This window comes from Tachysurus vachellii, chromosome 9 (genome assembly GCF_030014155.1).
Source record: "Tachysurus vachellii isolate PV-2020 chromosome 9, HZAU_Pvac_v1, whole genome shotgun sequence".
NCBI classification, from domain to species: domain Eukaryota; kingdom Metazoa; phylum Chordata; class Actinopteri; order Siluriformes; family Bagridae; genus Tachysurus; species Tachysurus vachellii.
Window position 1 is genome coordinate 25,604,843 of NC_083468.1, and position 26,821 is coordinate 25,631,663.

General features: G+C 40.1%; 2 protein-coding genes across 2 annotated transcripts in view; both read right to left on the minus strand.

Moving 5' to 3' along the window:
• Nucleotides 1-2,093: 2,093 nt before the first annotated feature.
• On the minus strand, nucleotides 2,094-8,510 carry LOC132851166 (extracellular calcium-sensing receptor-like). Its single transcript, XM_060877803.1, has 6 exons — nucleotides 8,263-8,510; nucleotides 7,016-7,292; nucleotides 5,031-5,864; nucleotides 4,331-4,540; nucleotides 3,667-3,790; nucleotides 2,094-3,057 (listed from the first exon to the last, which is right to left on the minus strand). Exons 1-6 carry the CDS (start codon nucleotides 8,508-8,510, stop codon nucleotides 2,153-2,155), a joined length of 2,598 nt encoding a protein of 865 aa, XP_060733786.1. The 3' UTR covers nucleotides 2,094-2,152.
• A 2,982-nt stretch (nucleotides 8,511-11,492) lies between these two features.
• The window catches only part of plch1 (phospholipase C, eta 1), a 58,377-nt gene continuing 43,048 nt past the window's right edge, over nucleotides 11,493-26,821 (minus strand). Inside the window, exons 14-23 of the mRNA XM_060878365.1 lie at nucleotides 25,744-25,841; nucleotides 25,375-25,554; nucleotides 23,635-23,742; nucleotides 21,083-21,207; nucleotides 20,897-20,981; nucleotides 19,330-19,476; nucleotides 17,710-17,789; nucleotides 16,342-16,401; nucleotides 15,659-16,004; nucleotides 11,493-14,810 (exon numbers count right to left, since the gene is read on the minus strand). Coding sequence (XP_060734348.1) covers nucleotides 12,505-14,810; nucleotides 15,659-16,004; nucleotides 16,342-16,401; nucleotides 17,710-17,789; nucleotides 19,330-19,476; nucleotides 20,897-20,981; nucleotides 21,083-21,207; nucleotides 23,635-23,742; nucleotides 25,375-25,554; nucleotides 25,744-25,841 — 3,535 coding nt within the window. The 3' untranslated portion in view covers nucleotides 11,493-12,504. The remainder of the gene's footprint in view (nucleotides 14,811-15,658; nucleotides 16,005-16,341; nucleotides 16,402-17,709; nucleotides 17,790-19,329; nucleotides 19,477-20,896; nucleotides 20,982-21,082; nucleotides 21,208-23,634; nucleotides 23,743-25,374; nucleotides 25,555-25,743; nucleotides 25,842-26,821) is intronic.

The following is a 26,821-nucleotide window of genomic DNA, read 5'->3' on the forward strand; positions in this document are numbered from 1 at the left end:
TTTTTCTTTAATCCTGAGTTGCAACTCATTTTGGGGTTAATTTTACTGGACCTTGTTAATGGCATATTTAGAAATTTCAAAAAGGCCGCTAGATTCAAGGACATTCAAGGTACCATCTGCAAAGCAGATTGCAGAGTTATCCCTCAGGGTTCCATCCATATCCCATTGGCCAGTCTAAGTGAATTAATACAGACTTGGAAAAGACCCATTTGCTGTCTGGTCTCAACCAATCCCACCTCTTGTGCCCCTTTTCCACTGGGGCAGTTTGAGTGCTGGGTCGGAGCCTAATTTAGAACCAGTTCTTTCTTTTTCGACAGCCAAAGCACCGGCTCTGAACCAGGAAAAGTGGTTCTTGAGTAGCACCAAAACTTTGCTGGTCTAGACTAAAGAACCGCTTGTGTCAGGGGCTGTGGGCGGGGCTGTGGTTGGGATTAATGTTAGCGCATTTGATAATGTAGTTTAAGTATACTAATGTTTAATACACTTTTACTTTACCGCGATATGATACATTATCAGCACACATGATAGTAAGTAGCTACATGCTAAGGCTAAGTTTTTTCTGTGTTAATGATAAAATAACGTTATGTACTTTCTCGATAACAACCTCCGTTTATACAGATTACATGGAGCTGCACGTACACATTGGATTCGCCGCGTTTGGGTGTTAATGTAGGTTCACAAAGCCATGAGCATTAACAGTAAAGCAACATCTGCCATTGTTGATGTGTTTGTGTTTGTCGCTGCTGCGCTAACGTTGCTGGGACACGTGACACGTATACAGTGACGTCAGACTCGGCTCTGTGATGCTCTCTAGCCGGTGGAAAGATAAACCGGTTCTTAGAAGGTTCGCCAGTGGAACCAACTTTGAACCAGCAACAGTGCTAGCTCTGAACCAGCACTCGGTTCTTTTTGGTGGAAAAGGGGCATTGTTGGTGTCACCTTTTGAGTATCAGTTTGGGTACCCTCCATCATTTTTTGGGGAGCAGGAAGAGCAATGCAATCAGCAATGCGAGCAAATATGGAAAAATGTCCTGGCAAACTCCCACTCTTTAGAATGATACACCAATTGCTGGGATCCACTTTTCCTAGGCCATCATCTACAGTAAGGATCTGCCTCTGTGCCTAGAGTCATACATTCTGGCCCCTCAGCACATGGACCTTTTTAAGGTTCTTAGGTAAGCAAAGTGTGTACCATCTTACACAATCAAACACCTTCTGGACTCCCACCTGGTTTATGGTAGACTCCATATTGGTTCACTTTGCACTAAAGTCCATTTTTAATACTGGGTTATTATTTTTGTCTTGAACAGTATTTAAACTCTGAATATGTCAATAACCCTATTAAAAAACTGCCCAGAATGGTGTTACTCATCCTGCTGGAAGATTGTTCTCTACTGAAATCTGCAGACAATGTTCTGCTTTCAGGGAAAGATGTGCACTGCTGTAGAATAGAAGTAGTTGTAGAGTAGAAGATGTAATGTAGAATAGTATATACCTGAATGTTCACATAAAGACAAGTGTTGCACCAAGACATAGAGATACTGTTGAATGGAAACGATGAACACTTTCCGTTAATTCAAACAATCCCTGAGCTTCCCGACAGCTCCAGGTTTACCTGACTACAACACTATGCTTCATCTCTAAATCACAGAGGATGCGGCATGGCCACAGGAGTCTTGGCTGTAGACCGCAGTGGTGGTTATAGTCCAGTCACATATGTGTCTAAATCACTCAACTTTTTATTGTTCTGTCACGTCCACTTACACTAAATGAACCACACCAGATAGTCACTTTTCTTAATAACATTCAGATACAACAAATGACCGCACATCATTGTTCAGGTTATGAATCCATCCTCGGAGCCACACAGAATGCCATAGGACAAGCACTTAGTACCAAAATCTGTATGCCTTTAATCGATAAATAGCAATTACAGTACAAAACATTTTTGTGTGGAGAAAAACAATAATTTAGTGAGTATTAACTATCATCATTTTAACATTTACACCAATACACTCTGGGGATACATCAAATATTTATTCACTTATATTGGAAATATTGGAAAAAGGACACAAAGTGGACACTATAATTGATGAACATTCTTTCATTATTAATGAGAAATCAGTGACTAAATCACAGCAGATTCTGTTTTCTATTGTGTTTTCCCCATGAGAAATTTCTTGGTGTTCTTTTCTGGTTTGTGCAAAATGATGTAACATTTTGGGGCAAATATACAGATCAGGACACCAAAACTGGAAGCCAGGATGGCAAATATCTCTACGGCGACACTGTACTTTCCAGGGGAGCTGATGTATGCTGGAACAAAGGTGATCCACACAGCACAGAAGATCAACATGCTGAAAGTGATGAATTTGGCTTCGTTAAAGTTGTCTGGAAGCTTCCGGGCGAAGAAGGCCAGAAGAAAGCAAATGGCAGCTAACAGTCCAATGTAGCCCAAAACCAGAGAAAAGCCTGTCACTGACCCCACCATGCACTCTAAGATAATCTTTGACCCTTGAATGCTTAAGTTGCGGTGAGGAAAGGGGGGACTGAGGGACAACCATACAGCACAGATAATCACCTGGATACAGGTAAAGAACATAACGCTTCCTCTTTGCTGGCCTGGTCCAAACCACTTCATAAGGGCTGCAGATCCAGGTCTAGCTGAACGAAATGCAACCAGAACCACTATGGTTTTGACCAGGATGCAAGAGATACACAGAACAAAACTGATCCCGAACGCCGCTTGCTGTAGCCTGCATGACCATAATGAGGGCTGACCCACAAACACCAGTGAACACAGGAAGCAGAGTTTCAGTGACAGCAAGAGCAGGAAGCTCAGCTCAGAATTGTTGGCCTTAACAATAGGAGTCTGTCTGTAGTACACAAAGACCACACCCACAGCTGCTGTCATCATGGCACCGCACACAGCGACAGTAGTCAAGGTGATGCCCATGGTCTCATTGAAGGAGAGGTACTCAACCTCACGTGGTACACATGCAGTCCTGAGACTATTGGACCAGAACTCTGGTGGGCAACGATGACATTCTAGTGAGCCTGTAGAGGAGAAAAAAACCTTTAGCACGTCCTATTTCTCAGTCATTTTCCATTTTTTTAAGAATCTCACACTCTTGTCACAATGTCACTTAATATCTGCGATATTAAGTATATATAAGATATACTTAATATTTAATATTATATAAGATATACTTAATATTTAATATTATAAAATATAAGATACAAGCTATATTATATTATTATTATTATTATTATTATTATTATTATTTTTATATTTATAAATAATTATTATTATTATCGTTATTATTATTATTATTATTATTATTATTGTTAATAATAATAATAATAATAATAATAATAATAATAATAACAATAATAACAATAATAATAATAATAATTTATTGATTCATTTAATTACATATTTATTAAACTAAAAATATTACTATTTAAAAATTATTCAATAATTTATTCATTAATAATATTTCCAAAGAATGTCTAATGAATATTTCAAAGGGACTACATTTGTGTTAATGACAGAAATAGTAACAAATGCATCATTGTTTTCTGTTGTGGCCTTACGATGTGGATAAAGTAAGCAGAACTTTATTTTTAGCAACTGTCTACAGTGATAAAGGGACTTTTGATGACCTGTGATGTTGCTGAATTCACCTTCAGCACATGGCAGGCAGCCAAAGCAGCAAGATGGCAGGCCTTTCACTATAGCTTTGCGTGTACCTCGGGGACATTCTGCAGTGCACACAGACACAGGAACCTGCAATGATCAGATAAAAAGGACTCAAGAATAGGGACCCAATTGCATACAAAATTGTATGCTTTTTATGATGCTTTTCATAACTTATTGACTATAAAACAGTTAATAATTACAACTCACACTAGGGACAATTTTCTAGAAATGCCAATCAACCTACCATGCATGTCTTTGGACCGGGGGAGGAAACCGGAGTACCTGGAGGAAACCCCCGAGGCACGGGGAGAACATGCAAACTCCACACACACAAGGCGGAGGCGGGAATCGAACCCCCAACCCTGGAGGTGTGAGGCGAACGTGCTAACCACTAAGCCACCATGCCCCCGTTTACAAGAGTTAAATAAGTTAAATAAAGTGGTAATATGGAAGTAATTTACAGATGTGTGTGTACTATGAACATAATATACAGATTTACAGAAGGATATGTGCTGTAACAAAATATATGGCTATAACATATGAAACACCACGTAAGTGCCAAGGACCAAGTCAGGAGAATGTACTGAAGCTTTTTTTGCAACAATGAGGCATCCCTGGAAGACTTGCCTTGTTGGAGTTTCCTGGCCAGCTGATGGCAGATTCATTAATGATGAGGTTTGAACCCTCCAGTCGGCCGATAAGGACATACTGCAAGGCTCCTCCTGGACCTCTCTGCCAATTCACTATGTCATACACGGCTGGAGTCTCACCATCTTCAAAGTAAAACTTCTCTCCCAGCTGAGTGGTGAAGTTCACCAGCTTAAGGTGCTCTACGAGCTGAAGGACAAGAGGAAGGTCAGCTAGACTTCTTTTTTTTTTCATTTTGCATTTTGCATAGCATGAAATTGTATCATTCATATTTGTCTTATTAAATATTTCTTAGTAATGAAAATGGTGAGTGTAAAAAATGTTGTTTATATTTATAGCTGCTATAATATAAATGATAACAGGAACTATCTATCTTAAGAACTATCTTAACGATGCTGTAAACCATTATGCAACTTTACCAATCTTAATGAAGGTAATAAAAAACATTGTGCTTCTTTTAACAATTTAAAATGTTTAAGGTTTAGAGAATTGTGATTACATTGCATCATTAAACTCAGTCATGGAAGCCAGTTGTGATTTATTCCTTAAATACTCAGTTCCGTGTTTAAATGTAGATGCATCACTGATTAGTTTTATCAGTAGTATAAATGAAAGATCGTAAATAAAATGCTAACATGAACGCAAAATAACATCAAATGTTATAAATCATACATCTCACCTGTTGTGTAGTGATGATGTCTGGAGATGAGCAGCCTGGGGTCAGCTTTGGGTCAGAGCTGTTTGGTGCAGTGCAGTTCAGCAGAGAGTGGAGCGCATATGCAGCTGCATAAACAGCCAGATATACGTTATAAGTGGCTCTTAAGTTGGAGACATCTGTAACACCATTCTGAACCTTCTCGAGACTCTCCTTCCCACTGCATGGTGGTAAGACACTCTGAGAGGCTACCATGTTGTTCTGCACTGGGCTGCAGCCAAACGTCCTCTCCCATAACACTCTTAGGATGGTATCTTGTGGATTCCGTGAGGGATGGAGCTCTTGCAGATGTTTCTCAAATCCAGGAATGGGTGCACTCCTAACAGCTACACCAAGTGTGCCTTGTGCAATGGTGTAGAGCTCAGGGTTGCTCAAGAGAAGGCTGCTGGTACTCCAGATCTCACTGGCAAGGAACTGGCGGTCTGTCACGTTTCTGCGAACCAGCTCAGTGAGGAACATCTCCACATCCATATACCAAGCAAATACCATGATCACACGAGCAGATGAGCTCTGCACCATCTTCACAGCACGATCCACATCTTTTGCCAGTCTCTCACGGAGAAGAGTAGTGACAAAAGCTAGGCAGATGCCGGTGCCTTTTGTCTCTTCCTGAAACGCCTGCACTGCTTGGAGTCCATAGTCATTGTCTGCTACCACAGCACCAACCCACGTCCAGCCAAAACGTCTGGCCATCTGGGCCATGGTGCGAGCCTGATACATGTCACTGGGGATGGTGCGAAAGAAATTAGGATATTCTCGTCTGTTACTGAGACACACACATGTAGCCAGGTAGCTGATCTGAGGGATAAACACAAAATATTCCCAACATACATGAAGACCATGATGAACAAAATCAATATATCTGGATCAGTGAATTAATAATATTGTAAATACACCATATTCTTGGATATACAAAATTATCTGATATACTGCCAGCATTTCCAATAATGCTGTACCATCCTACAAACTGATCTGTTGCCAACACCATTGAGCCAAATAATTATGTGACTTATTTGAAATTATAGGAAACGTTATAGGAAAATGGAAGCAGATAATGCATGGGAATAAACTGCTTTTGCTAAGTGTAATCATTAGTGTGTCACGTGGGACCACCCACAGGAATCTTTAAGCTCTCCATGTAAATGATTACCATGTGCACTGATGACAGTGAGAGAGACAGACAGATAGACAGACAGACAGACAGATACCTACACTTGGATCAAGCATATTCAATTCAATGACCATATACTATATATATATATATATGATTTAAAATATACGTATATATATATATATATATATATATATATATATATATATATATATATATATATATATATACGTATATATATACGTATATATATATATATATATATATATATATATATACTATATATATATATATATATATATAGTTACTGTGTAGAAGTCAGAAGTTTCATTCATTTTAAATCATATGGTCACTCAGTACTCAGTACTTCAGTACAACTACAGTTCAAGAACATTTTAGTTTGAATAAAAATAATAAACAATAACAATGTGAAAATATTTTCTTATGAACAGAAAATCATACAAATGGCTTCAACAATAAAAAAAAAAAACTGTAAATACAGATTTAGGTTAATATTACGTAGTGATATTTAATTTTGAGCATGACTGTTTAATTTAGTGCATATTATCACATCATCATATTTTCCCAGCAATTTATTAACACATTTGACTGAAAACAAACAGTATATTAAATATCATAATTCTAATAGTGATGCCTAGATTTTTCCACCACTGAAACAAAATTCTAAAACACGGAACTGTGTTTTATGGACCCACATGGATCAATGCAGCACGATCAGTTTATCCGTTTATGTAGAGTGTACAACGTCCTCTATAAACAGTGGCTTGTTGTCTGTTTATTCACATTGCCTTTTTTTTTTTTTTAGCCTGACACTCACCATCGGTACATGCAGTGGGCTCAGAACTCTGGACAGAATCATACACTGTGTGGAAGCGGAGTCTCCGATGATCAGTTGGGCAGGTCGAGAGGTATCACAGGAGCCATTTCCACCACTGATCATAGACATGGCTGCTCTTAGGCTATGTGGGTAGCGTGTGCAGCTGTCTATGATTCGGTAGCCCAGTCGAACCCCCGGGAGCAATAAAGGATTTCTGTTAATCTCCTCCACAGCAAAGACAAGAGCCTGAGCCCACTGCACAGGACTCTCCTGAAAACTGACAAAAATAAGTAAAGAGAGTTACTACAGTAGTAAAAACTGTCGGTAACACACCGAGCAGAAGCATGTCAATAATTATTTTTAAATGTGCTTCAACAAAGCTATTTTTTTCAGTATTTGTTTTGTAAGGTTTTTAGTTATAAAGAATATCATTTATATTAAAGTGAAGCCACATAATTAAAAGCTTACAAACGAACAAACCCGGGCTTTAGTCCTATGGATATAAAATACAGAAAGATTTTTAAGTGTAAGAACAACAGTAGCGATGCCAGCTATCAAGAATACTGTGTAAGAATACAATAACATAGCATCTCATGCAAAATCATTAAAACAACAACAACAAAAAAAACAAAAAACAAATTCACATCCAACTTTTTTTAAAGAATATCATATTACATAAAAATAAAAAAGATTGTAAAGTTTTTTATTATTATTATTATTTTAACATGCAGGATCAGAACTGTGATAAAAAAAATAAAAAAAAAGCAAATTCAGAGTCCTGTGAGTCCTAAAATGCCCATGTCACATAATTTTTTTTTTTTTGAGAAAATAATCAGTTTGTGTGAATTATTGTATTACTATAAGTATGTATAACTGCAGAAAGGTTTGAATTGCTATTTACAGACGTGTACTAAGAATGTTGTGCATTACATTACAGAGAGATCTAAAACCTCTCATGTTTACCTAAACCAGATACAGGTTGTGTTCTGTAAAAGCAACCGATGTCAAATACAAATTGTATCTCAGTATAGGTTTGGTTATAGTATTGGTTGAAATGTAGGATTTATTTATTTTTGATTATATATATATATATATATATAAAGGGTGCTGTGGAGATTATGCAATAATCAAAATGATCAGAGTTGGGCTCCACCTGTGAGGAGAAATCATAAACAGACAAATACATCATTGATTTGTTTTGTAAATTTCTGAAGACACTGAAGAAAGAATTAGAAGCAGGAACTCACTCAGAGCAGGACAGCAGGTACGGTTCTTTGACGAAGCTCAGGTCAAGGGTTGGTGGAAGCACATAGAAATTAAAGAGTGCACCAATGATTACCTCTCCATCCTGAGAGAGACCCACAGTATCGAGATGCTGAGCATGGTCCAGATACACACATCGCTCCTCATGAGATGTCCCCACCACTATCTCCCACACTACCCATAGTACTAATGCCAACAGGGACAGGCACGGTGAAAGGGCTACAGCATTCATGGTATATGGTGAAGCTTCACTGCTCTGCCTTCGTCTGGCTGCGCACAGTTTCTGTAGCTATTTCTAATACCCACAGAGTCCTAAGAGATGCCAAGAAAAAAAACATGGCCTAACATTTTCCAAGAGGTGCTCCAATTCACATCTTCTCCTGGGTCCAAAAATTAGAGATAACTGAGTCAACAATTAGCAATTTACACACCTGAGTTACAATGCAGGAGGATTCAGAGTGATTTGTGGTTTTGTGGTATTAAGTGTTTATAATACTTGACCTCTAAATCTTCCAGGGCATGACAGGAGATCCAGATGTGCATTCAGTATTATTGTATATACGTGTGATTATGTGAGTAATATCCAATTACATGAAAAAAGCGTATAACAAGTTGTCTAAACAAAGCTGATGTGAATTGTACATTATTGACATGTCAGGTTTTAACTTTAACTTTTGGGTTAGACAACTTTAGGGTTTTTAAGTATATGCTTTAAGATGCACAGCATATGAATAATACATAATGTCGTCGCTGTCGGGCGGAATCCTCGTATCTCCAAATCTTTAATTTTTCAGGAAATTAAAAAAACGCCGTACCTTATCTGCAGTGCACAGGGTTTAGTCCGCATTGCAGTGGATTGTCTTGCGCTAAATTCCTGTCCTCAGACGAGCACCAGAACTAGCGGGGGTCAAGATTTTTTTTTCTTTGAGCCCAGTGTTTTGAAGACATTTACCTCAGAAGAAGTGTTGATTCGTTGCGACTCTTCTTGAGGAGAAACATGCCGTGAAGCTCTCCCGCGGAGTGAGGAAGAGGTGGACAGTTGAAGTGTCCAATGGAGTTATGAGATTTGCGCTCAAGCTATTTTCAAGACTTTAGATTGGTTAATAATGTAACGACGGGAAACAGAGCGGACCCAAACGCAGGATAGCATAAATCAAAATAGGGTTTAATAACTGAAAACATGAAACAGGACGCAGACTAGACAGGACAAATCACAGTAAATGCCGCGCTGCACGAAGCAACGCGGCACAGTTAAATACAAGAAGACAATGACACAATAAGGATCAGGTGTGATGACAGGGAGGAGCAGACGAAGGAGGGGCAGACACGTGACGAGAAACATAAACAGATGCACGTGGCCAGAGTCCGGGCAGAGTCCTTACAGAGCCCCCCCCCAAGGCGCGGCTCCCGACGCGCCAATCCGTCCAGGCAGTCCCGACGGGCCCGGGATGGGGGAGCAAGGCACACGGCGAGGCAGGTGGGGGGAGAAAGGCACACGGCGAGGCAGGTGTGGGGAGCAAGGCACACGGCGAGGCAGGTGGGGGGAGCAAGGCACACGGCGAGGCAGGTGGGGGGAGCAAGGCACACGGCGAGGCAGGTGGGGGGAGCAAGGCACACGGCGGCGCAGCCAGAGAGGGCCAAGCTACGTCCACAGCCGAGCTGAAGGGCCGAGCGACGTCCACAGCCGAGCTGAAGGGCCGAGCGACGTCCAGAGCCGAGCTGAAGGGCCGAGCGACGTCCACAGCCGAGCTGAAGGGCCGAGCGACGTCCACAGCCGAGCTGAAGGGCCGAGCACGACCCCAGACGCACCCCGGCCAGATCCACCCCCAAAGTCCAGGAAAGGGAGGGCGGGAGGGAAAAAAAATAAATCCTCCACAAAACAGGGAAGTCCAAAAACAGGAAAAAACACAGGCCTGCGACACCCCCGCGGACAGGAAGTGGGGCGACGTCCTCCACGGAAACCAAAAGTGAAGCGACGCCCCCCACCAAAAAGTGCGGGGCGATGTCACAGGACACTGAAAAAACAGAACAAACCTTGGGCTGGCGACATGGCCCGCAACCAGGAAGTGAGGCGGCGCCCCCCGCGAAAAAACCAAAAGCGAGGCGGCGCCCCTCACCGGAAAAATGCGGACCCACGTCGCCAAACACGCCAAGTCCAGAGGGGGAAAAAAAAAAAACACAAACACGAAAAGAGTACTCCCAGTCAGCCGGTCCAAGTAGCTGCTATCCCGCTGGGTCCTCATGTGGCGGCATCTTCTGTAACGACGGGAAACAGAGCGGACCCAAATGCAGGATAGCATAAATCAAAATAGGGTTTAATAACTGAAAACATGAAACAGGACGCAGACTAGACAGGACAAATCACAGTAAATGCCGCGCTGCACGAAGCAACGCGGCACAGTTAAATACAAGAAGACAATGACACAATAAGGATCAGGTGTGATGACAGGGAGGAGCAGACGAAGGCGGGGCAGACACGTGACGAGAAACATAAACAGATGCACGTGGCCAGAGTCCGGGCAGAGTCCTTACAAATAACTTGTAAAAATAACAGACCCACGTGGGGACTGACCAATAGCATCGATATGTGAAAAAATATGAAATTGACCAAATTTGGACATACAAGGTTTCCGCCCGACAGCGACGATGTACTACTTTGCAATCCAAGTCTCACTCCAATGTTTTGTCTCTGATGGTTCCAAGATTGCCTCATGTTTATTAATTAAGTCTATGCATCTTCTTTTTTTTTGCCAATGGTCTGGTCTGATTCTTGCTTCACATTTTAGAGTATGGCCTAGCGCTTTTATTTGTTACACATCAGTTTAGGTGAACAGTCTAATCCTTACTTCAGTGGATAATCTGAACTGGATGCTTTAGGTTGAACAACTACTGTGATCATAAAAACACCCCAAAACTCACATGACATCACATCCTGCTTATACTGTTTGTCCTTACACCTGTATTGTGTAATTATGAATAATTATCATTATTATTCTTATTATTATTCATTAAAGGATGAAATCCCCTTTGTCTCTGGTTCCCTTCAAGGTTTCTTCATGTCATCTAATTTTTTTGCTTGTAAATGTCACCAATGACTTGTTCTATGTTCTATATGGATCTAAACCTACGCTCTTTAACGCAGCTTTGTGATGATGTTTATGTGATATTGTTAAAGGCAACAACCAAATACAATTGAACTTAAACTTCATTTAATCACAAAGAGTACTTTATTGCATTGGTAAGAGCATTTTATGAACAAAAAACAAACAAAAGAAAAATTGAATGCCCTTTAAACAGAAAAACTCAAAAACACAACTGGTTCAGTTAATAACCCAGACCTGAAGCTGCCTCAGGCTAGTTGTGCTAGTACTGTGAAATGCTTCCTTTCTAAAAGAAAGACGATAATCCGACCATCGAGTGTCATTTTTTTTGCTATCTGTATCAAAACAATTACAAAAATAAAAACTTTAACCTCACAGGGTTTTTTCATTGAAACTGAAGGTAATGCTTATAATAAATGAACTCATGCCTAAAAGAAAGTGTAAGAAACCAGCTGGCAAGTTTTTTACTTCTTCTTGTGTTGCTCTCCGTTCATGGAATGTAGTAAATGTTTTACGTAAACAGGGCACAGACACATCTATCTATTATCTGTGCATAGTCATGCTGAATATGTCCACAGTTCACATGCTGGAACAACACATATTGTTATCGAATTTAAAACCCATAGGGCCTTAAATTGGGGCACATTTGACTAATATGTCAATGGATATGCAAACACCAGAGACAAATAACAAAAACAGATACAAGAAAACTGGACAGAATGGAAGCCCCTCTAGTCAGTTAAGAACCATTTAAAAAGGGACAAACAAAAGAGAAATGTTTTCAAAAAACAACCATCATTAAACTTGTTATTTCTACAATACAAACTGCAAACAACAACATTTAAAAGCTTGACTTGGGGTAATTTTTTCTAGTGCGTCTAAGACAGGAACTTGCGTGTTCAGGTTCTATGGTAATATTTACACAATACTGGAAGCTTTGATTTAGATATTTTTTTAAAAGCTGTACTTGTGCACTATTAGAGTAAACTATTGTTCATTGGTGTTGGAAGTGTGTATGCTTAAACGCACAAGTACAGCCTTAATCATAATCTGAGAAATATTAAAAATTGACAGGGAATGCAAAATGGCAGCGAGTTTGTTTACAGGCAAATTAGGAAGATAATTTCAAATCCTTAGAAGGAAGAAGACCTCAGGCTCAGAGGGAGGACAGGAATTATGAGGGATCACAGAGTCATCAGCATAACTCTGATCATGGTAGCTATAACAAAGCTTCCTGCATGATCCCTCAGGCAGGCCACGGTCCTCCAGCCCTGCCTGCTCCAAGTATCCAGCAATGTAGGAGCCAGTGGAATGCCGATTGCTGTAGGGATTTTGAGCGGAGACTGTTTTATTGCGGAGAACAACATCAGAAGAAACCCCTGCAGGTCGTAATTTGAGAGCTTCCTGCTGCCTCTCCCGGGCACGACTGGCTATGTGGCGTACCCGACTTTGACTACGTGAGGAAAGTTTTCGAGACAGAACAGGTGGAGGGTCATTTGAGTCCTCTGTGGAAACTACAGAATTATGTGGCACTGGTGGGAACACTGAGAGAAACTTTGGGTTCGGTTGTAATTGAGAGGGTATGGTGTGAGGGCCTACCTCATCTAAAGTCACTAGTTTACGAAGCTGTTCTTTCAGAGGGTCTGAAGCCTGTGGCTGACTGGCCCGGCCACGCATCCGCTTTAGGTCTCGCATGGCTGGAGTGATGAAGCTGCGGCTGATGACCTTGTACTTGCTCTGGAAGTTGCATGAGATATCTTCAGATGTTAAGTCACCCAAGCTCTTAGACTTACAAGTACTTGGATCTGTTTGGACTGGAGATCCAACCAGGTAGATCCCTTTGTATATCTCAGATTCAGTTTGTTTCAAAGCCTGGTTTTGTTGCAAGGAATATTGCTTAGGTGGAACAACAGTATCTTTGTATTCCACAGATGTATAGGTCATATCACAATCAGACCCAGACATATAGCAGCCATTCTGTGGTTTAAAGTTGATGTCTTGAGACCTTAAAAGATATTTTGAGGAAGGAAACCCATTCTGTAATTGCTGTGTCTTGCAGATCATACCATTCTTGTCCCTAGTCTCAACATTCCTGTTACTATAATTGACACCATTGTATCTACCAGGCTTAAAATGTCCTGATAAAATATCATTACTTCTGTTACACCGCTCTGTCTGACGTGGGTCGATTTGGTATTCATGCTGATGAGTTCTGGAAACAAAAGGTATGTGTGGGGATGAAGTATGAATCAGTGAAGATTCTGTGAGTTTATATGAATGTCTGCTCATTGAGGGTGGTAAGTAAAGAGAATTCTGTTCTGACTCATGATGTGATGATGCCAGAGTCAAGGTACCATCCAAGGGTTCTCCATCCACATTGACCTCCACTTCCATCAAGCTGCTGCTAACAGAGTCATGACAGATAAGGAAACGCTCCGAGGCTGTGCTGTTTATGGAGGTGTCTTTGTAACATTCATATTCCCAATTCCGTGTAAACTCAGGGGTATGGCAATGGGAATTGGAGCTTTTTTTACCTTTAGGTTCCCATCTACTGTTTTCTTTTACTGCTCTATCAAAAGTTATCATGCTAAAAGGGGGACACTTGCTGCCACTTGAAAACATACAGTCCAAGTTCTCTAGGTTGTTGCAGATAGTCTGATCAGGAATGTCATAAACAGAGACATGAGAAAGCACTTGCTCATCTAGAATGGTGAAGACAGTTGATTCAGTAGTCTCAGGACTACAAGGAAGGTGTTTTTCAACGGGCTGTTTGGCAATTTGCGATGAGTCTTGGATCATTTTTTCTGGGGTGCTGAATAAAGGGTTGCTCATTTGTGGAACAGATAACTGATTGGGTTTGGACCCTGAAGACAGACTTAAGCTCTGTTCAGCGGTCATTTCAAACTGACCAATAAGAGCTGATATGGACCCATATGAATCATACTCATTGCCTAGGGATACAGTATCAATGAGGTGAGAGAGGGCACTGTCCTGAAGTGACTTCAGTTCCTGCTGGCTAGACTGATGTAGTGTGGGTGGAAAAGGAGTCATGTCAAAAGAGGAAGGTATATCAAATAAAGCTGCTTTGGATGTTTTGTTACTTGTAGGAGCTTCCCTTTGGTGGACCTCAGTCTGCAAGCTCACATGATGGTCAATTTGATCCAAGAATCTCGATTGACCTTGTGTAGGCCTTTGAGAAGGAGCTTTGGTTTGCAGGGTCAAACTATGCACAAGGGGTTCTGCAAGGACATCAGTACTAGATTCACCACATCTTCCTATAACGAAGTAAGACGTTCCATCGGTTCCCGTACACTCAGTAGTCCTCTGCTGGATCTGTTGGGTATGGTGGAGATTGCTGTCAAGGACATCAGGGACAGAGGTTTCAATGAGGAGATCCACAGAAGCAGACCTCGGCTTCTCCAAAAACATGTCTGTAGAAGAAGAAAAAAGTGTCAAGTGTCTGTCACAGAATTTTGCAAAACTTCAAAAACACCAAACTTAATACAGTCGACTCTGTTCACAAAGACAAATGGAATGTGCCACCACATAGGACCGTGAGAGGAACAAGATTATGTAGACAACATCCAGCTTTCTGCTTATTTTCCTCATGTTTGCAAAATAACCAACACAGACAATATGATCTTATGCAAAATAAGCAAAAAGATGTTTTAGATGAGGCAACCAGAGTAAGGTTTGTGGATTACCTGCTAGGTTTCCTAGTCAGTTTTCTACTATAAAGAGGAACAATAGTAAAGACAGAACAAGAAAAAATCAAGTTAAAGTATCGAGAAGGAAAAGTACGCCTGTCTTCAAAACATGTGTTAGCACAAAGAAATACAAGTGGCTAAAAAAATTAAAGGATGTGGAAGAAAAGTCAGATAAATAAACGATCATCACATTTGACAAAAATTGTTCGTATTTTTTGAAGTGCAACATGATCCCAGCTTCATTCGTTGTAATAAATCTTAAACCTGTTTCTGTTTCTGGTTTTCAGGTCTTCCAGTGTCTGGACATAACTATCTACAGTATAAGTAATAGTTATTTTAGCAATTAATGCCTCTTTATCTTGTTTTATGTTCAATCCATAATGGTGGTTAATATGAAACTAGACACTCAGGGCTTTTGTAATTCGTAGTGTTTCATAAGCATTTCCCTTCTTACCAAGCCTACTGGGGTGAAATATTCATAGAAAAGTTCCACAAAACTAAAAGTACTTATGTGCAAGAGTTTAATAATAATAAATTGATTAATAAAGCTAGACACTGGATGTTAAGCTCACCAGTTATAGTGCTGGCTCCCTCTTGCTCAGAAGAGGATACAGTAAGCCGGCCCTGTAGGAGCCTCTCCAGAGGCATGGAGACTGGCCGGTGCTGGAGGTTCATCCTGGGACCCACTTTCTCCACAACTTGTTGCTTGCTATCCCCATTGCAGCTTTCTTCCTTGTCCAGTGAGATTTCAGACAGTACCATTTTTGTCTTCTTGCGTCCTTTGGCAGGAGCACTAGCCGTCCTGCGCAACAGGTGGTTACTCAAAGAGCGTTTACGTGGTAGAACACCGATTTGTGTGTCCACAGAGGACTTGGAGCCCTTGCTGAAGAAACCGCGGAAACCCCGTAACTGACGACTCTGCAAAATCACGATTATTTGTATAAATTAAACATAAGGTGGATAATATGCCGTATGCAATGCCTTAGCTAACACACAGTAACTTAACATCACACAGGTTTGGAAAATACAATTCAAAAGCTTCACAAAGCTGTGAGACACCAAACAGAATTCATCTTTTTTTAATTACACTCTATGACCCACAGATGGCGCCATAATACACTCACAAACAAGCCACTCTGACATTTTAACAGAGAGACAGAGAGAATAAAGACGTGGAGGCAGAGCTCAAACACGGAACAGTGAAGTGTGTAGTATCATGCAGTGACATGCAGCACACTCAGTACACTAACAGTACCTTATTAGCTCCTAGAAAGTGCAATATGGTATAGCTGGGATTGAGGATTAAGGGACTCCACTGGAAAGAAGAAAGGTAATAGATGGCACAAACACAACCCAACCTTCCTTAATATATTAACAGTAAACATTAAAAACATTTATTTTGTATGATTATTTTTCTACAGCACAATGCAAAGCATTATATTCCTTTTATACTGAAGTAATTAACAACTTTAAAATGATTTGATAATTAAAATACTCATTAGAGAACAACACACCATAAGTTTTATCTGTTTAATATTTATTTTATCTGTTTTAAATGATTGTGGAATGTCTGAGAAGTGAGTTTACACTCCCACTTAACATTCCCTTGACAGCTACTTACTAAGTTTTAGTCTAGAAGTCAAACATTTGTCTGTACTGTAAAGCATAATCTCCTCTAAAGATTTTCATGGTAAAAAAAAAAATGACTATAGAGACTCCTTCCATAAACACTTAATAATCATCTCCTTACAGAGAGTTTTGCCACATTAACGATTAGAAATCCTTTTGTTAAATAAAATTTTGAGACAATTTATCATCAATCTTAGATTATGAGCAGAAAAACTCTCTCACTCACTCATTCATCTTCTACCGCTTATCCGAACTACCTCGGGTCACGGGGAGCCTGTGCCTATCTCAGGCGTCACCGGGCATCGAGGCAGGATACACCCTGGACGGAGTGCCAACCCATCGCAGGGCACACACACACACACTCTCATTCACACACTACGGACAATTTTCCAGAGATTCCAATCAACCTACCATGCATGTCTTTGGACCGGGGGAGGAAACCGGAGTACCCGGAGGAAACCCCCGAGGCACGGGGAGAACATGCAAACTCCACACACACAAGGCGGGAATCGAACCCCCAACCCTGGAAGTGTGAGGCGAACGTGCTAACCACTAAGCCACCGTGCCCCACTCAGGAAAACTATCCAACTAAATAGATTAAAGGATTTGAGAGTGCTATTGTCTAATGCTAGTAAGATATGATTTATGACATAGGATATTATTTATGAACAGGTTTTGTAAACATGAACAATTCTCAATTTATTTATATACTCCTTTAAATCATCTTAGCATTACTTGTAATAATTGAATTATTAAAGAAATGACAGCTTGTATGACAGACTCTCTACCTAAGTTGTGCTCTTGTCACATGTTGTATTTAATTAAACCGGAACAGTTCAGATATTTCTGGCAACAACTAAAACCTCCTGTCAGCAACAGGACCCCAAGCAGACTTTCTTAGACATGCGGTGATAAAGGTAAAGAATGCTATGAATGATATTCAGTTCATATCAGAGAATGATAGACTAGAGAGTGTTAGCGGTCATGAGCTCACCTTGCCGTAGATATCATGCACTGAGATATGGACAAAGATGGATGCCTCCATCATGCCCTCCAGGTAGACGTGTCGATAACCTGCAACAGGGTAGAAAGAGCAAGAGATTGAGATTTCTAGTGCGGAATTTCGACTTCCTGTAAAGAGTTTTTGCTTCGGGGGATAATCTGGATAATCCGGGTTACCCAGAAGAGGATGTGTTTCTTTCTGAGGCTGGTTTCTCTCAAAGTTTTGTCATCCTGTAGTCTTCACTGTCTTATCACTCTCACCTCTTTCTTACTTATATCTAATTATAAATATCGTCGCTGTCAGACGGAATCCTCGTATCTCCAAAACCGTTATTTTTCAGGAAATTAAAAAAACGCCGTACCTTATCTGCAGTGCACAGGGTTTAGTCCGCGTTGCAGTGGATTGTCTTGCGCTAAATTCCTGTCCTCAGACGAGCACCAGAACTAGCGGGGGTCAAGATATTTTTTTCTGTGTTTTGAAGACATTTACCTCAGAAGACGTGTTGATTCGTTGCGACTCTTCTTGAGGAGAAATATGCCGTGAAGCTCTCCCGTGGAGGGCGGAAGAGGTGGACAGTTGAAGTGTCCAATGGAGTTATGAGATTTGCGCTCAAGCTATTTTCAAGACTTTAGATTGGTTAATAACTTGTAAACAGACCCACGTGGGGACTGACCAATAGCATCGATATGTGAAAAAATATGAAATTGACCAAATTTAGACATATGAGGTTTCCGCCCGACAGCGACGATATACATATCTAGTAGATCTACATTTAATGTTATGGCATTTGGCAGATGCCATTACTGAGAGAGACTTATATTTTTATCTCATTTTATACAACTGATGGTTAAGGTCCTTGCTTAAGGGCCCAACAGTGGCAGCTTGGTGGACCTGGGATTTAAACTCACAATCCACTAAGCTACTACATCCAGAAATCTACATCCATAATTGTGTAAATGATTGCGTGAGTGAATGCGAGTGTGTGTGTGCCCTGTGATGGGTTGGCACTCCGTCCAGGGTGTATCCTGCCTTGATGCCCGATGACGCCTGAGGTAGGCACAGGCTCCCCGTGACCCGAGGTAGTTCGGATAAGTGGTAGAAAATGAGTGAGAGAGTGAGAGTGAGTGATTGTGTAAAGCTGCTTAGTCATAATGTCTGGTGACAGATAATAACATGGATCACCAAAGTACTAGATTTTTATTACAGAAGTACTCGATATTGAAAGGATAGTACTTTAATTTAAGTTAATAATAATTTAGCAGGTGGCCATTACGGAATAATAAAGTCTACATTTCACAACCTAAGTGCTTGAAATGAAGTGTTTTACAGGAACACATTATGATCTGCCAGTACCAGATGTTCTGTTTCTGCTCTCTCACGCTCCTCCTTGAAATACAGCGTCCATTTAACACAACATTTTAGCCTGTCTTGCACAAGTGCACATCCGTACACTGTCTGTCCTGTTGTCTCTTACCCAAAGGGATCCGTTTCAATCGGGCAAAGGGAACGATGGCATGCTAATCTGACTTTTATCTCATCTTGACCTGCCAACCAACAAGAGCCTGTATAATGTTGGTGCAAAAAGCTGCTTGAGATGTTCTCTTCTCTCACCTGGCATGAGGCTGGTGAAGTCGACTGTCCTCTGGCCCACAAAGTCTCGCCCAATAGGATCATGATCCCATACTAGAAAACGTACTAATGCAATCTCAGGCATGTGCAGCGTGAACGATAGGGTTTCCTCCCACACCGGGTTAAAACCTGCATTAAGAGAATATACAAATATACAGTGTGAATTACTGAATAAACACAAACACACATCCAAATAAATAACAATGAAATAATTAAAGTCAATTATCACTAAGTCCATTATCATTCATAATCCTTTGTAGCTGCAATTTAATATAGAAAAAAATTATAATATAATATTATAAATGTTGTCTCACATATATTATATTATAATATAAATATAATATTTATTATATTTTATAGAATATATAAATACATGTATAAACAGAGTATAAAAAATTCAATTCAGTTTATTTGTTAGATATTACAATGGATATTATCTCAAAGCAGCTTTACAGAAATATAAAAACATTAAAATTAAATTAATATTTATCCCTAATATTTATCCCTAGGTGTAATAAAATAGACTCTATATGATGTATAACTTAAAATAGGTTTTAGAATTAAACACAGTTTGTTGGCATTGACTGAACATATTGATTGAGACATGCTGCAAAATGGGATAATAATTACAGGTAATAAAATAATAATCACAATTTTTATATTTGTCTGTTCTAAGACCAATATGTAGAAATGGGAAACTGTTGCTAAATGATTTATTTGTTTTTTTTTAAGCTCATACACTGATTTTTCCTGTAAATCCTATTCTATATTAGTTTTCTATAATATAATATACTATAATAGTTTTCTCAAAAAAATAAAAATAATGGATAAATGACTTAAAAGATGATTGGAATAATCATTGAAAGTACAGATTTTTGATCATATTAATCATTAAAAAAAAAAAATAGATTGTGTAATAAAACAAACTCTAGCCGGTTTTAGCAGTCTCTAACGAATTAATTATTTATTTATTATTTATAAATTCACCAGTTTAAATAAATCTATCGCTATTTTGTTTTTCCCTCAGTGTGACTACATGCTGCCATATATCGTCGCTGTCGGGCGGAAACCTCATATGTCTAAATTTGGTCAATTTCATATTTTTTCACATATCGATGCTATTGGTCAGTCCCCACGTGGGTCTGTTATTTTTACAAGTTATTAACCAATCTAAAGTCTTGAAAATAGCTTGAGCACAAATCTCATAACTCCATTGGACACTTCAACTGTCCACCTCTTCCTCACTCCGCGGGAGAGCTTCGCGGCATATTTCTCCTCAAGAAGAGTCGCAACGAATCACCACATCTTCTGAGGTAAATGTCTTCAAAACACTGGGCTCAAAGAAAAAAAATTCTTGACCCCCACTAGTTCTGGTGCTCGTCTGAGGACAGGAATTTAGCGCAAGACAATCCACTACAACACGGACTAAACCCTGTGCACTGCAGATAAGGTACGGCGTTTTTTTAATTTCCTGAAAAATAACAGTTTTGGAGATACGAGGATTCCGCCCGACAGCGACGATATATATATATATATATATATATATTACCATTATCATCAACAACCCGGGTCTGTTCTTTACAGCAGTCCACTGGAAGACCAATAATCTCCACCTCCACAAAGGGGTCAATAATCTAGCAGGAAAACAGAAAAAACACAGTTAAGTCACATTCATTTCTGGACATTGCCTTTGTCCTACTGTGATTTCTGGGAAATGTGATTTTTGTCAGCTGACCTCTCCTCGATCCCCCAGCATGGAGTCAGGTGGTTTAGGGAGCTGCTGGCCGCTGATGATTTTCAGTATCAGCTGTTTTTTAGGGTATGCTGGAAGAGGGTCATCGCTGTACGGATTAAAGGAACCTGGAACACACAAAGAGAAATTTTAAAATGTCAACAATATTTATAGCTATACAATTACCCAAAGCATAGTCAGACAGGACATGTATATCTGAAGCTTGCTTTTTTGCAGTTCTGACAGTACTTTCAGTTCCAAGGGTTGTATTAAAGGTGCCCTGCCACACGTATTTCATTACTTTTGTGGTAATGTCTGAAGTTTACCATGGACTCTGTAACTTTTTTTGTGGAAATAATGCCTTGGTTACCTTGTTTCAAGCCATTCTAGTGTGGTATAGAAAGCCTGCAGGAAGACTCAGCTCGATTTGCGCCACTTCTCATGAATATTCAAATGGGCTATGCTGCTTGGCTCCGATTGGCTAACCGCTAGGATATGAGAGCATGACTATTCATTCACCCAGCGCAATAAGTAGCCTAGGCTAGAGGAAATTTGTTTACAATCACCTTGAATTGCGGCAGAATGGCTTCTTCACAAGCCCGTTGACGTTCAGCCATCCTTGCTGTATAGGAAACTCACTGAGCTACACGAATTCTGGGGGCGCGGTCTCAAGTGGGAGAGCTCATGAATAGTAATGAGCTCAATCATTACGACGTCACACTGAGCAGCTTTTCCAACTGACCTGATTTCTCCCCTTATTTCTTTTAAGTGGCTAGAACTGACCGGGGAGGTAACAGTTCGTTTTCACATTCACGACACAACACAAACACATATGGACCTAACACATATCAAAAATTGTATTTAATGGTGCTTGCAAAGCAACATTCTTACTATCCTGCATACTCTTCCGGACAAAACTTCGGCACGTAACTTGTCCCGCAGCTTTTGTCCTAGACCCATGAATGAGGTGTCAAATCGACCGGCTCATTGAGGAAAGGTGTGCTATTACTTTTCTAAGCGATCCGAGTACCGATACTTCCGGTACCGGGTCTCAAAGTGGCCTTTTTTCCCATAGACTCCCATTATAAACTTTGGAGGTTTATAACTAGGCAAGCTTTCAAACTATCCACACCAAACTCGGCCAGCTCCATTTTTAAATTGGTGTACCGACTGGCGTTCCGGTTGTGCGCAGCCCCGCCCACAAAATATGCAAAATCAAAAAACTTTTTACAACATGGACATGTGACAAATCAAAACACTCAGAACACTGAGGGGAACTTCCTCACGTGTAATTTGATGAAGTCACGTGACGTCACGTGATTTCACGTGAAAATAAAAAATTTGCACAACATGGACAGGTGACATATCAAAACACTCAGCACAATGAGGGGAACTGCCTCACGTGTATTCTGGTCACGTCACGTGACGTCACGTGAAAATCAACATTTAGCACAACATGGACATGTGACGGGTACTCCGGTTTCCTCCCCCGGTCCAAAGACATGCATGGTAGGTTGATTGGCATCTCTGGAAAATTGTCCCTAGTGTGTGATTGCGTGAGTGAATGAGAGTGTGTGTGTGCCCTGCGATGGGTTGGCACTCCGTCCAGGGTGTATCCTGCCTTGATGCCCGATGACGCCTGAGATAGGCACAGGCTCCCCGTGACCCGAGGTAGTTCGGATAAGCGGTAGAAGATGAATGAATGAATGAATGGACATGTGACATATCAAAACACTCAGCACGATGAGGGGAACTTGCCACGTGCAAGCACCATTCACATTTTCTTCAGGAAATGTACGTTCTAGTTTTATTTACTTCACTAAATCCATAGAGATAAAAAATAGAGGCCGGTGATTAAGCAATAGTTTATAGCCACTATAATGAGAGAGATAATAGAAAATAACTTCTAAAGTTTCACATTAAATGCAATTATAAATGGAAATAAATTAAAAGTAAAATTGATAAACATTAAAAAACTGCTGTGGTATAAGAGGATTAAAGAATTTCAAATGTTCTGTTATAGGAAAATATCTAATGAATATGAGTAGGTTAAACACTGGAATGTTTCAGTGAAGGATATCTTCGATTCTTCGACAAGAATTTGCCAACCCCATGAGGACATTGATGAGAACAACCTCTTAATCAATGGACAAAAGAACATTCTACATACTCTATCTGGTTACTGGATACTGGATCTCCATCACTGATGATTTAAAGGCTTCAGCACAGCGAGTTGGTGTTGAATCTATTATGAACTCAGATGATGAGCTGATTTATAAGTTGCGGAGCAAATGGGAGCTTCTGGTTACAACTGACAAATCCAACTGATTGGATCTGACTGTACAGTATAAAGGACATTATTCATAATAACATTCTCTGCTGTTTATAATCACACCCTCCAGTGTCATCCAAATGAGGATGAGGTTCACTTTTGAGTCTGGTTCCTCTCAAGGTTTCTTCCTCTTCCACCTTTGGGAGTTTTTCCTCACCACAGTCACCATCTAGAGGAGATCATGTTAGCATGTTTACCTTTAACTACAGAGACCTTTACATACCATTGCACATGGGTGGGGGTTTCAAGACGTAGCCACTTCCTCCGTTGACCATGAACTTCGCCCGGTTCAGCTGCATCATTCGGCCTTCGGTCTGATAGTTCAGAGCCACTTGGTGAAAGAAAACAACACTGACTTTTATTTTTATATCCTTCCTTCATTTCTTCCTTCCTTCAGGTTATTCATTTACCTGAATGACGTTAAATCGCCTGCAAGAACAAAATGCTGCACGGTTTCATTTCCTGTTCTGATTGGTTCGAATGTAAAATTTACACAAACCCAAAAGAGAAGACGGAGAAGGTTTATTACTCAGACACTCCTGACTGTCTGTCTGTCTGTCTGTCTACATCCTCTGTCTGTCTGTCTACACATCTTCTCTTTTGATTCCTGGCTCTTTTATACCTGTTCTGTCTCGCTCGCGACCTCCTGCCGCAACTCTCTCTATAACTCTGCTGTTCTAAGCTCTCACATTAATCCGGTTCTGGTTTGCAGGAAATCCTCGATTTCCAGACTGATGTTCAGTATGTGGACTACAGACATGAGTTAAGAGTATTTGTCATGTCTTATTGTTTATGTATGTATAGTGGGGTGAACAAATCGGTAGCTCCTGGAACAAGCAGATTTCATGTATGAGCTATTCCTTTTAATTTATTTATTTATTTATTTATTTTATGTGGTAATAGATCATTAATAGAAATAAAGATAAGCTGCTAAAATCCAGTAAAATCATCTTTACAAATCTACAGACATAAAAGAAAATAATTCTCCTCATGGAATTTTAAAAACAAAAGGTTTTTCTATTTTTTTTTACCCATGAGCTACCAGTTAGGACTCTAGGTGGCACACTTGAGTTTTTATATTTACATTACATTACAATTATGGCATTTGGCAGAAACTCTGATCCAGTGCAACTTACATTTATCTCATTTACACAGCTGAGAAATTGAGGGTTAAGGGCCTTGCTCAGGGGCCCAGGAGTGACAGATTGGTGGCCCTGGGATTTGAACTCATGACGTTCTGATCAGTAGTCCAACACCTTAACCACTGAGCTACCACATCCCCACTTTACCTCATTTGCCTCAGTTATGAACTTCTGACATGGCCACCCCTGAAAGAGCTGGAAGAAAACAATTCTGATAACGATAATCCAAAACGTGTGTTTGAGGAGGTGTTTATTTCCCCAAATACAAAAAGAAAGCACGTGTTGTTATATTATTAAAAGTCGAGACAGATGATAGATAAGAAGGTCATTCTTGGTGCACAGAGACAGACAGGGCTAATCATGTGCATCTGTGGAGGCATTACAGCATGGTGACTAAGCACAATATGCAGTTTAGAGAACAATTACATGGCTTCATAAACCGTTCAGCACATCATTCAGAGAAGCTCACACACAGCTGAGGCTGGAAGCCTGAGAGGTTTGTGTTAAAGCCTGGACAAAGTCCTGCAGACTAGAATGTTCTACATTTACCAATAAATATCAAACATGAAAATATTTTCACTGAATATATTGCAAGATGATGATGACTGGTAGGTCAAAGGCAGGTGCTTTGTGAGTCTAATTAGAGTAATAAAGACTTCTGTCTTTTTATTGCGACTATATCTAAATAATTCCAACAAAATCAATTCTTACATTTTTCAATTCTTGGATCGTTATCAAGTTTGGCTTTATTTCTCACCTAATATGTATTTTAGATGTAAATAAATTTATAAACATATAAAGATTTTTTTTCTGGTCCTCACCCAGTTGGCATCCCACGTTCCAGTAAGTCTGAGGGTTAAAGTTGCTGGAGTCGATGCGGTAGGCAGAGGGGTAAATCCGTGAGAGCTGCCGCTGGTTAAAGCTCAGGAAGCGTTCGGCCCGGTGGTGCACCGGCTGTTGAGCTCGAGTCTCGCTGAATGACAGCACGTTACAAACAGGACCTTTAAAAAGATAACAAAGGGTTAACAATAAAGCTACGAACAACTGTAGGTGTTACTCCTAAAATAAATAAATAAAAATAAATAATAACAATTGTATGTATGTATATATATATATATATATATATATATTTTTTTTTCTTACAGTTTGTGTGTGTGTGTGTGTGTGTGTGTGGGTGTGTGTGATCTCACCCTCATCCAGACACTCCTGAGAAACCACAGAATTGGTAAAAACGACCAAATCAGACAGATCTCGGCTTAGCTTTATTGTCTTCCTCCTCCTTCCACCCCTGAGCACACACACACACACACATACATACATATATACGTAATAAAATGACAATGTACAGTACACGGATACGCATATACACACACACACACCACCTTTGAAGTATCAACAGTGACAAGTAAAGGTCAGAATTTACATGCTGTCATGCTGAGAGACTGAGAGAGAGAGAGAGAGAGAGAGAGAGAGAGAGAGTACAGAAAACAATTCTATTCTAAATTTGAAATTATTTGTCCCGACTTAACACACTCATTCTTCATACAAAAAAGAAACTGCATTTTTCTAGCAGCAAAGGCTACAACCCTAACTGAAACAAGAAGACACACACACACACACACACCACTCATAGCCCACAGACTCTACTTTTTTGTTTTGTCAAATTACCAATGATGTTCATTTGAACTGAACTGAGAGAGAGAGAGAGATTAGATTAGGACATTCAAACCCATTAAGAGGTAACATTCAGGTGGATGTGCCATTTTATACACTTACATTTCCATGATTGCTAGCAGAGCCGAGATATACCACTATACTTTATCAAAACTGTAAATCATTTCTAACGCATATACTAATCAAGTGTGAGTCCATGCTGCATTTCTATGGTACTTCATGAAATAACATTTGCTGAGCGATTGTCTGCCCACGTTTTTGTAAGAGGCACTTCACCCTCTGTAACCAAATCCAGTGTGAGTGTATTAAAGCCTGAACTGAACTAAAGCCTGAGACTCATCAAAGCTGCCAGATCTACAGAGTCCACTTTCCCAGTCACAAACAGCTCGCAGATTTCTTTACAAATGACATAACTCATTTTGTTAATGTGTGCCATTAAGTATGGCCAGAACACACACAGGCTTAATACACTAAAGTCTGTGTGCTCATGAGCTCCACTACCAGCTTCACTTAACACCATCCACAGAGACTGGCAGCATGGGGCATGTGAGCTGTTCTTCTCATCTCATAGTGTCATGTGACTCGTGCAGTAAA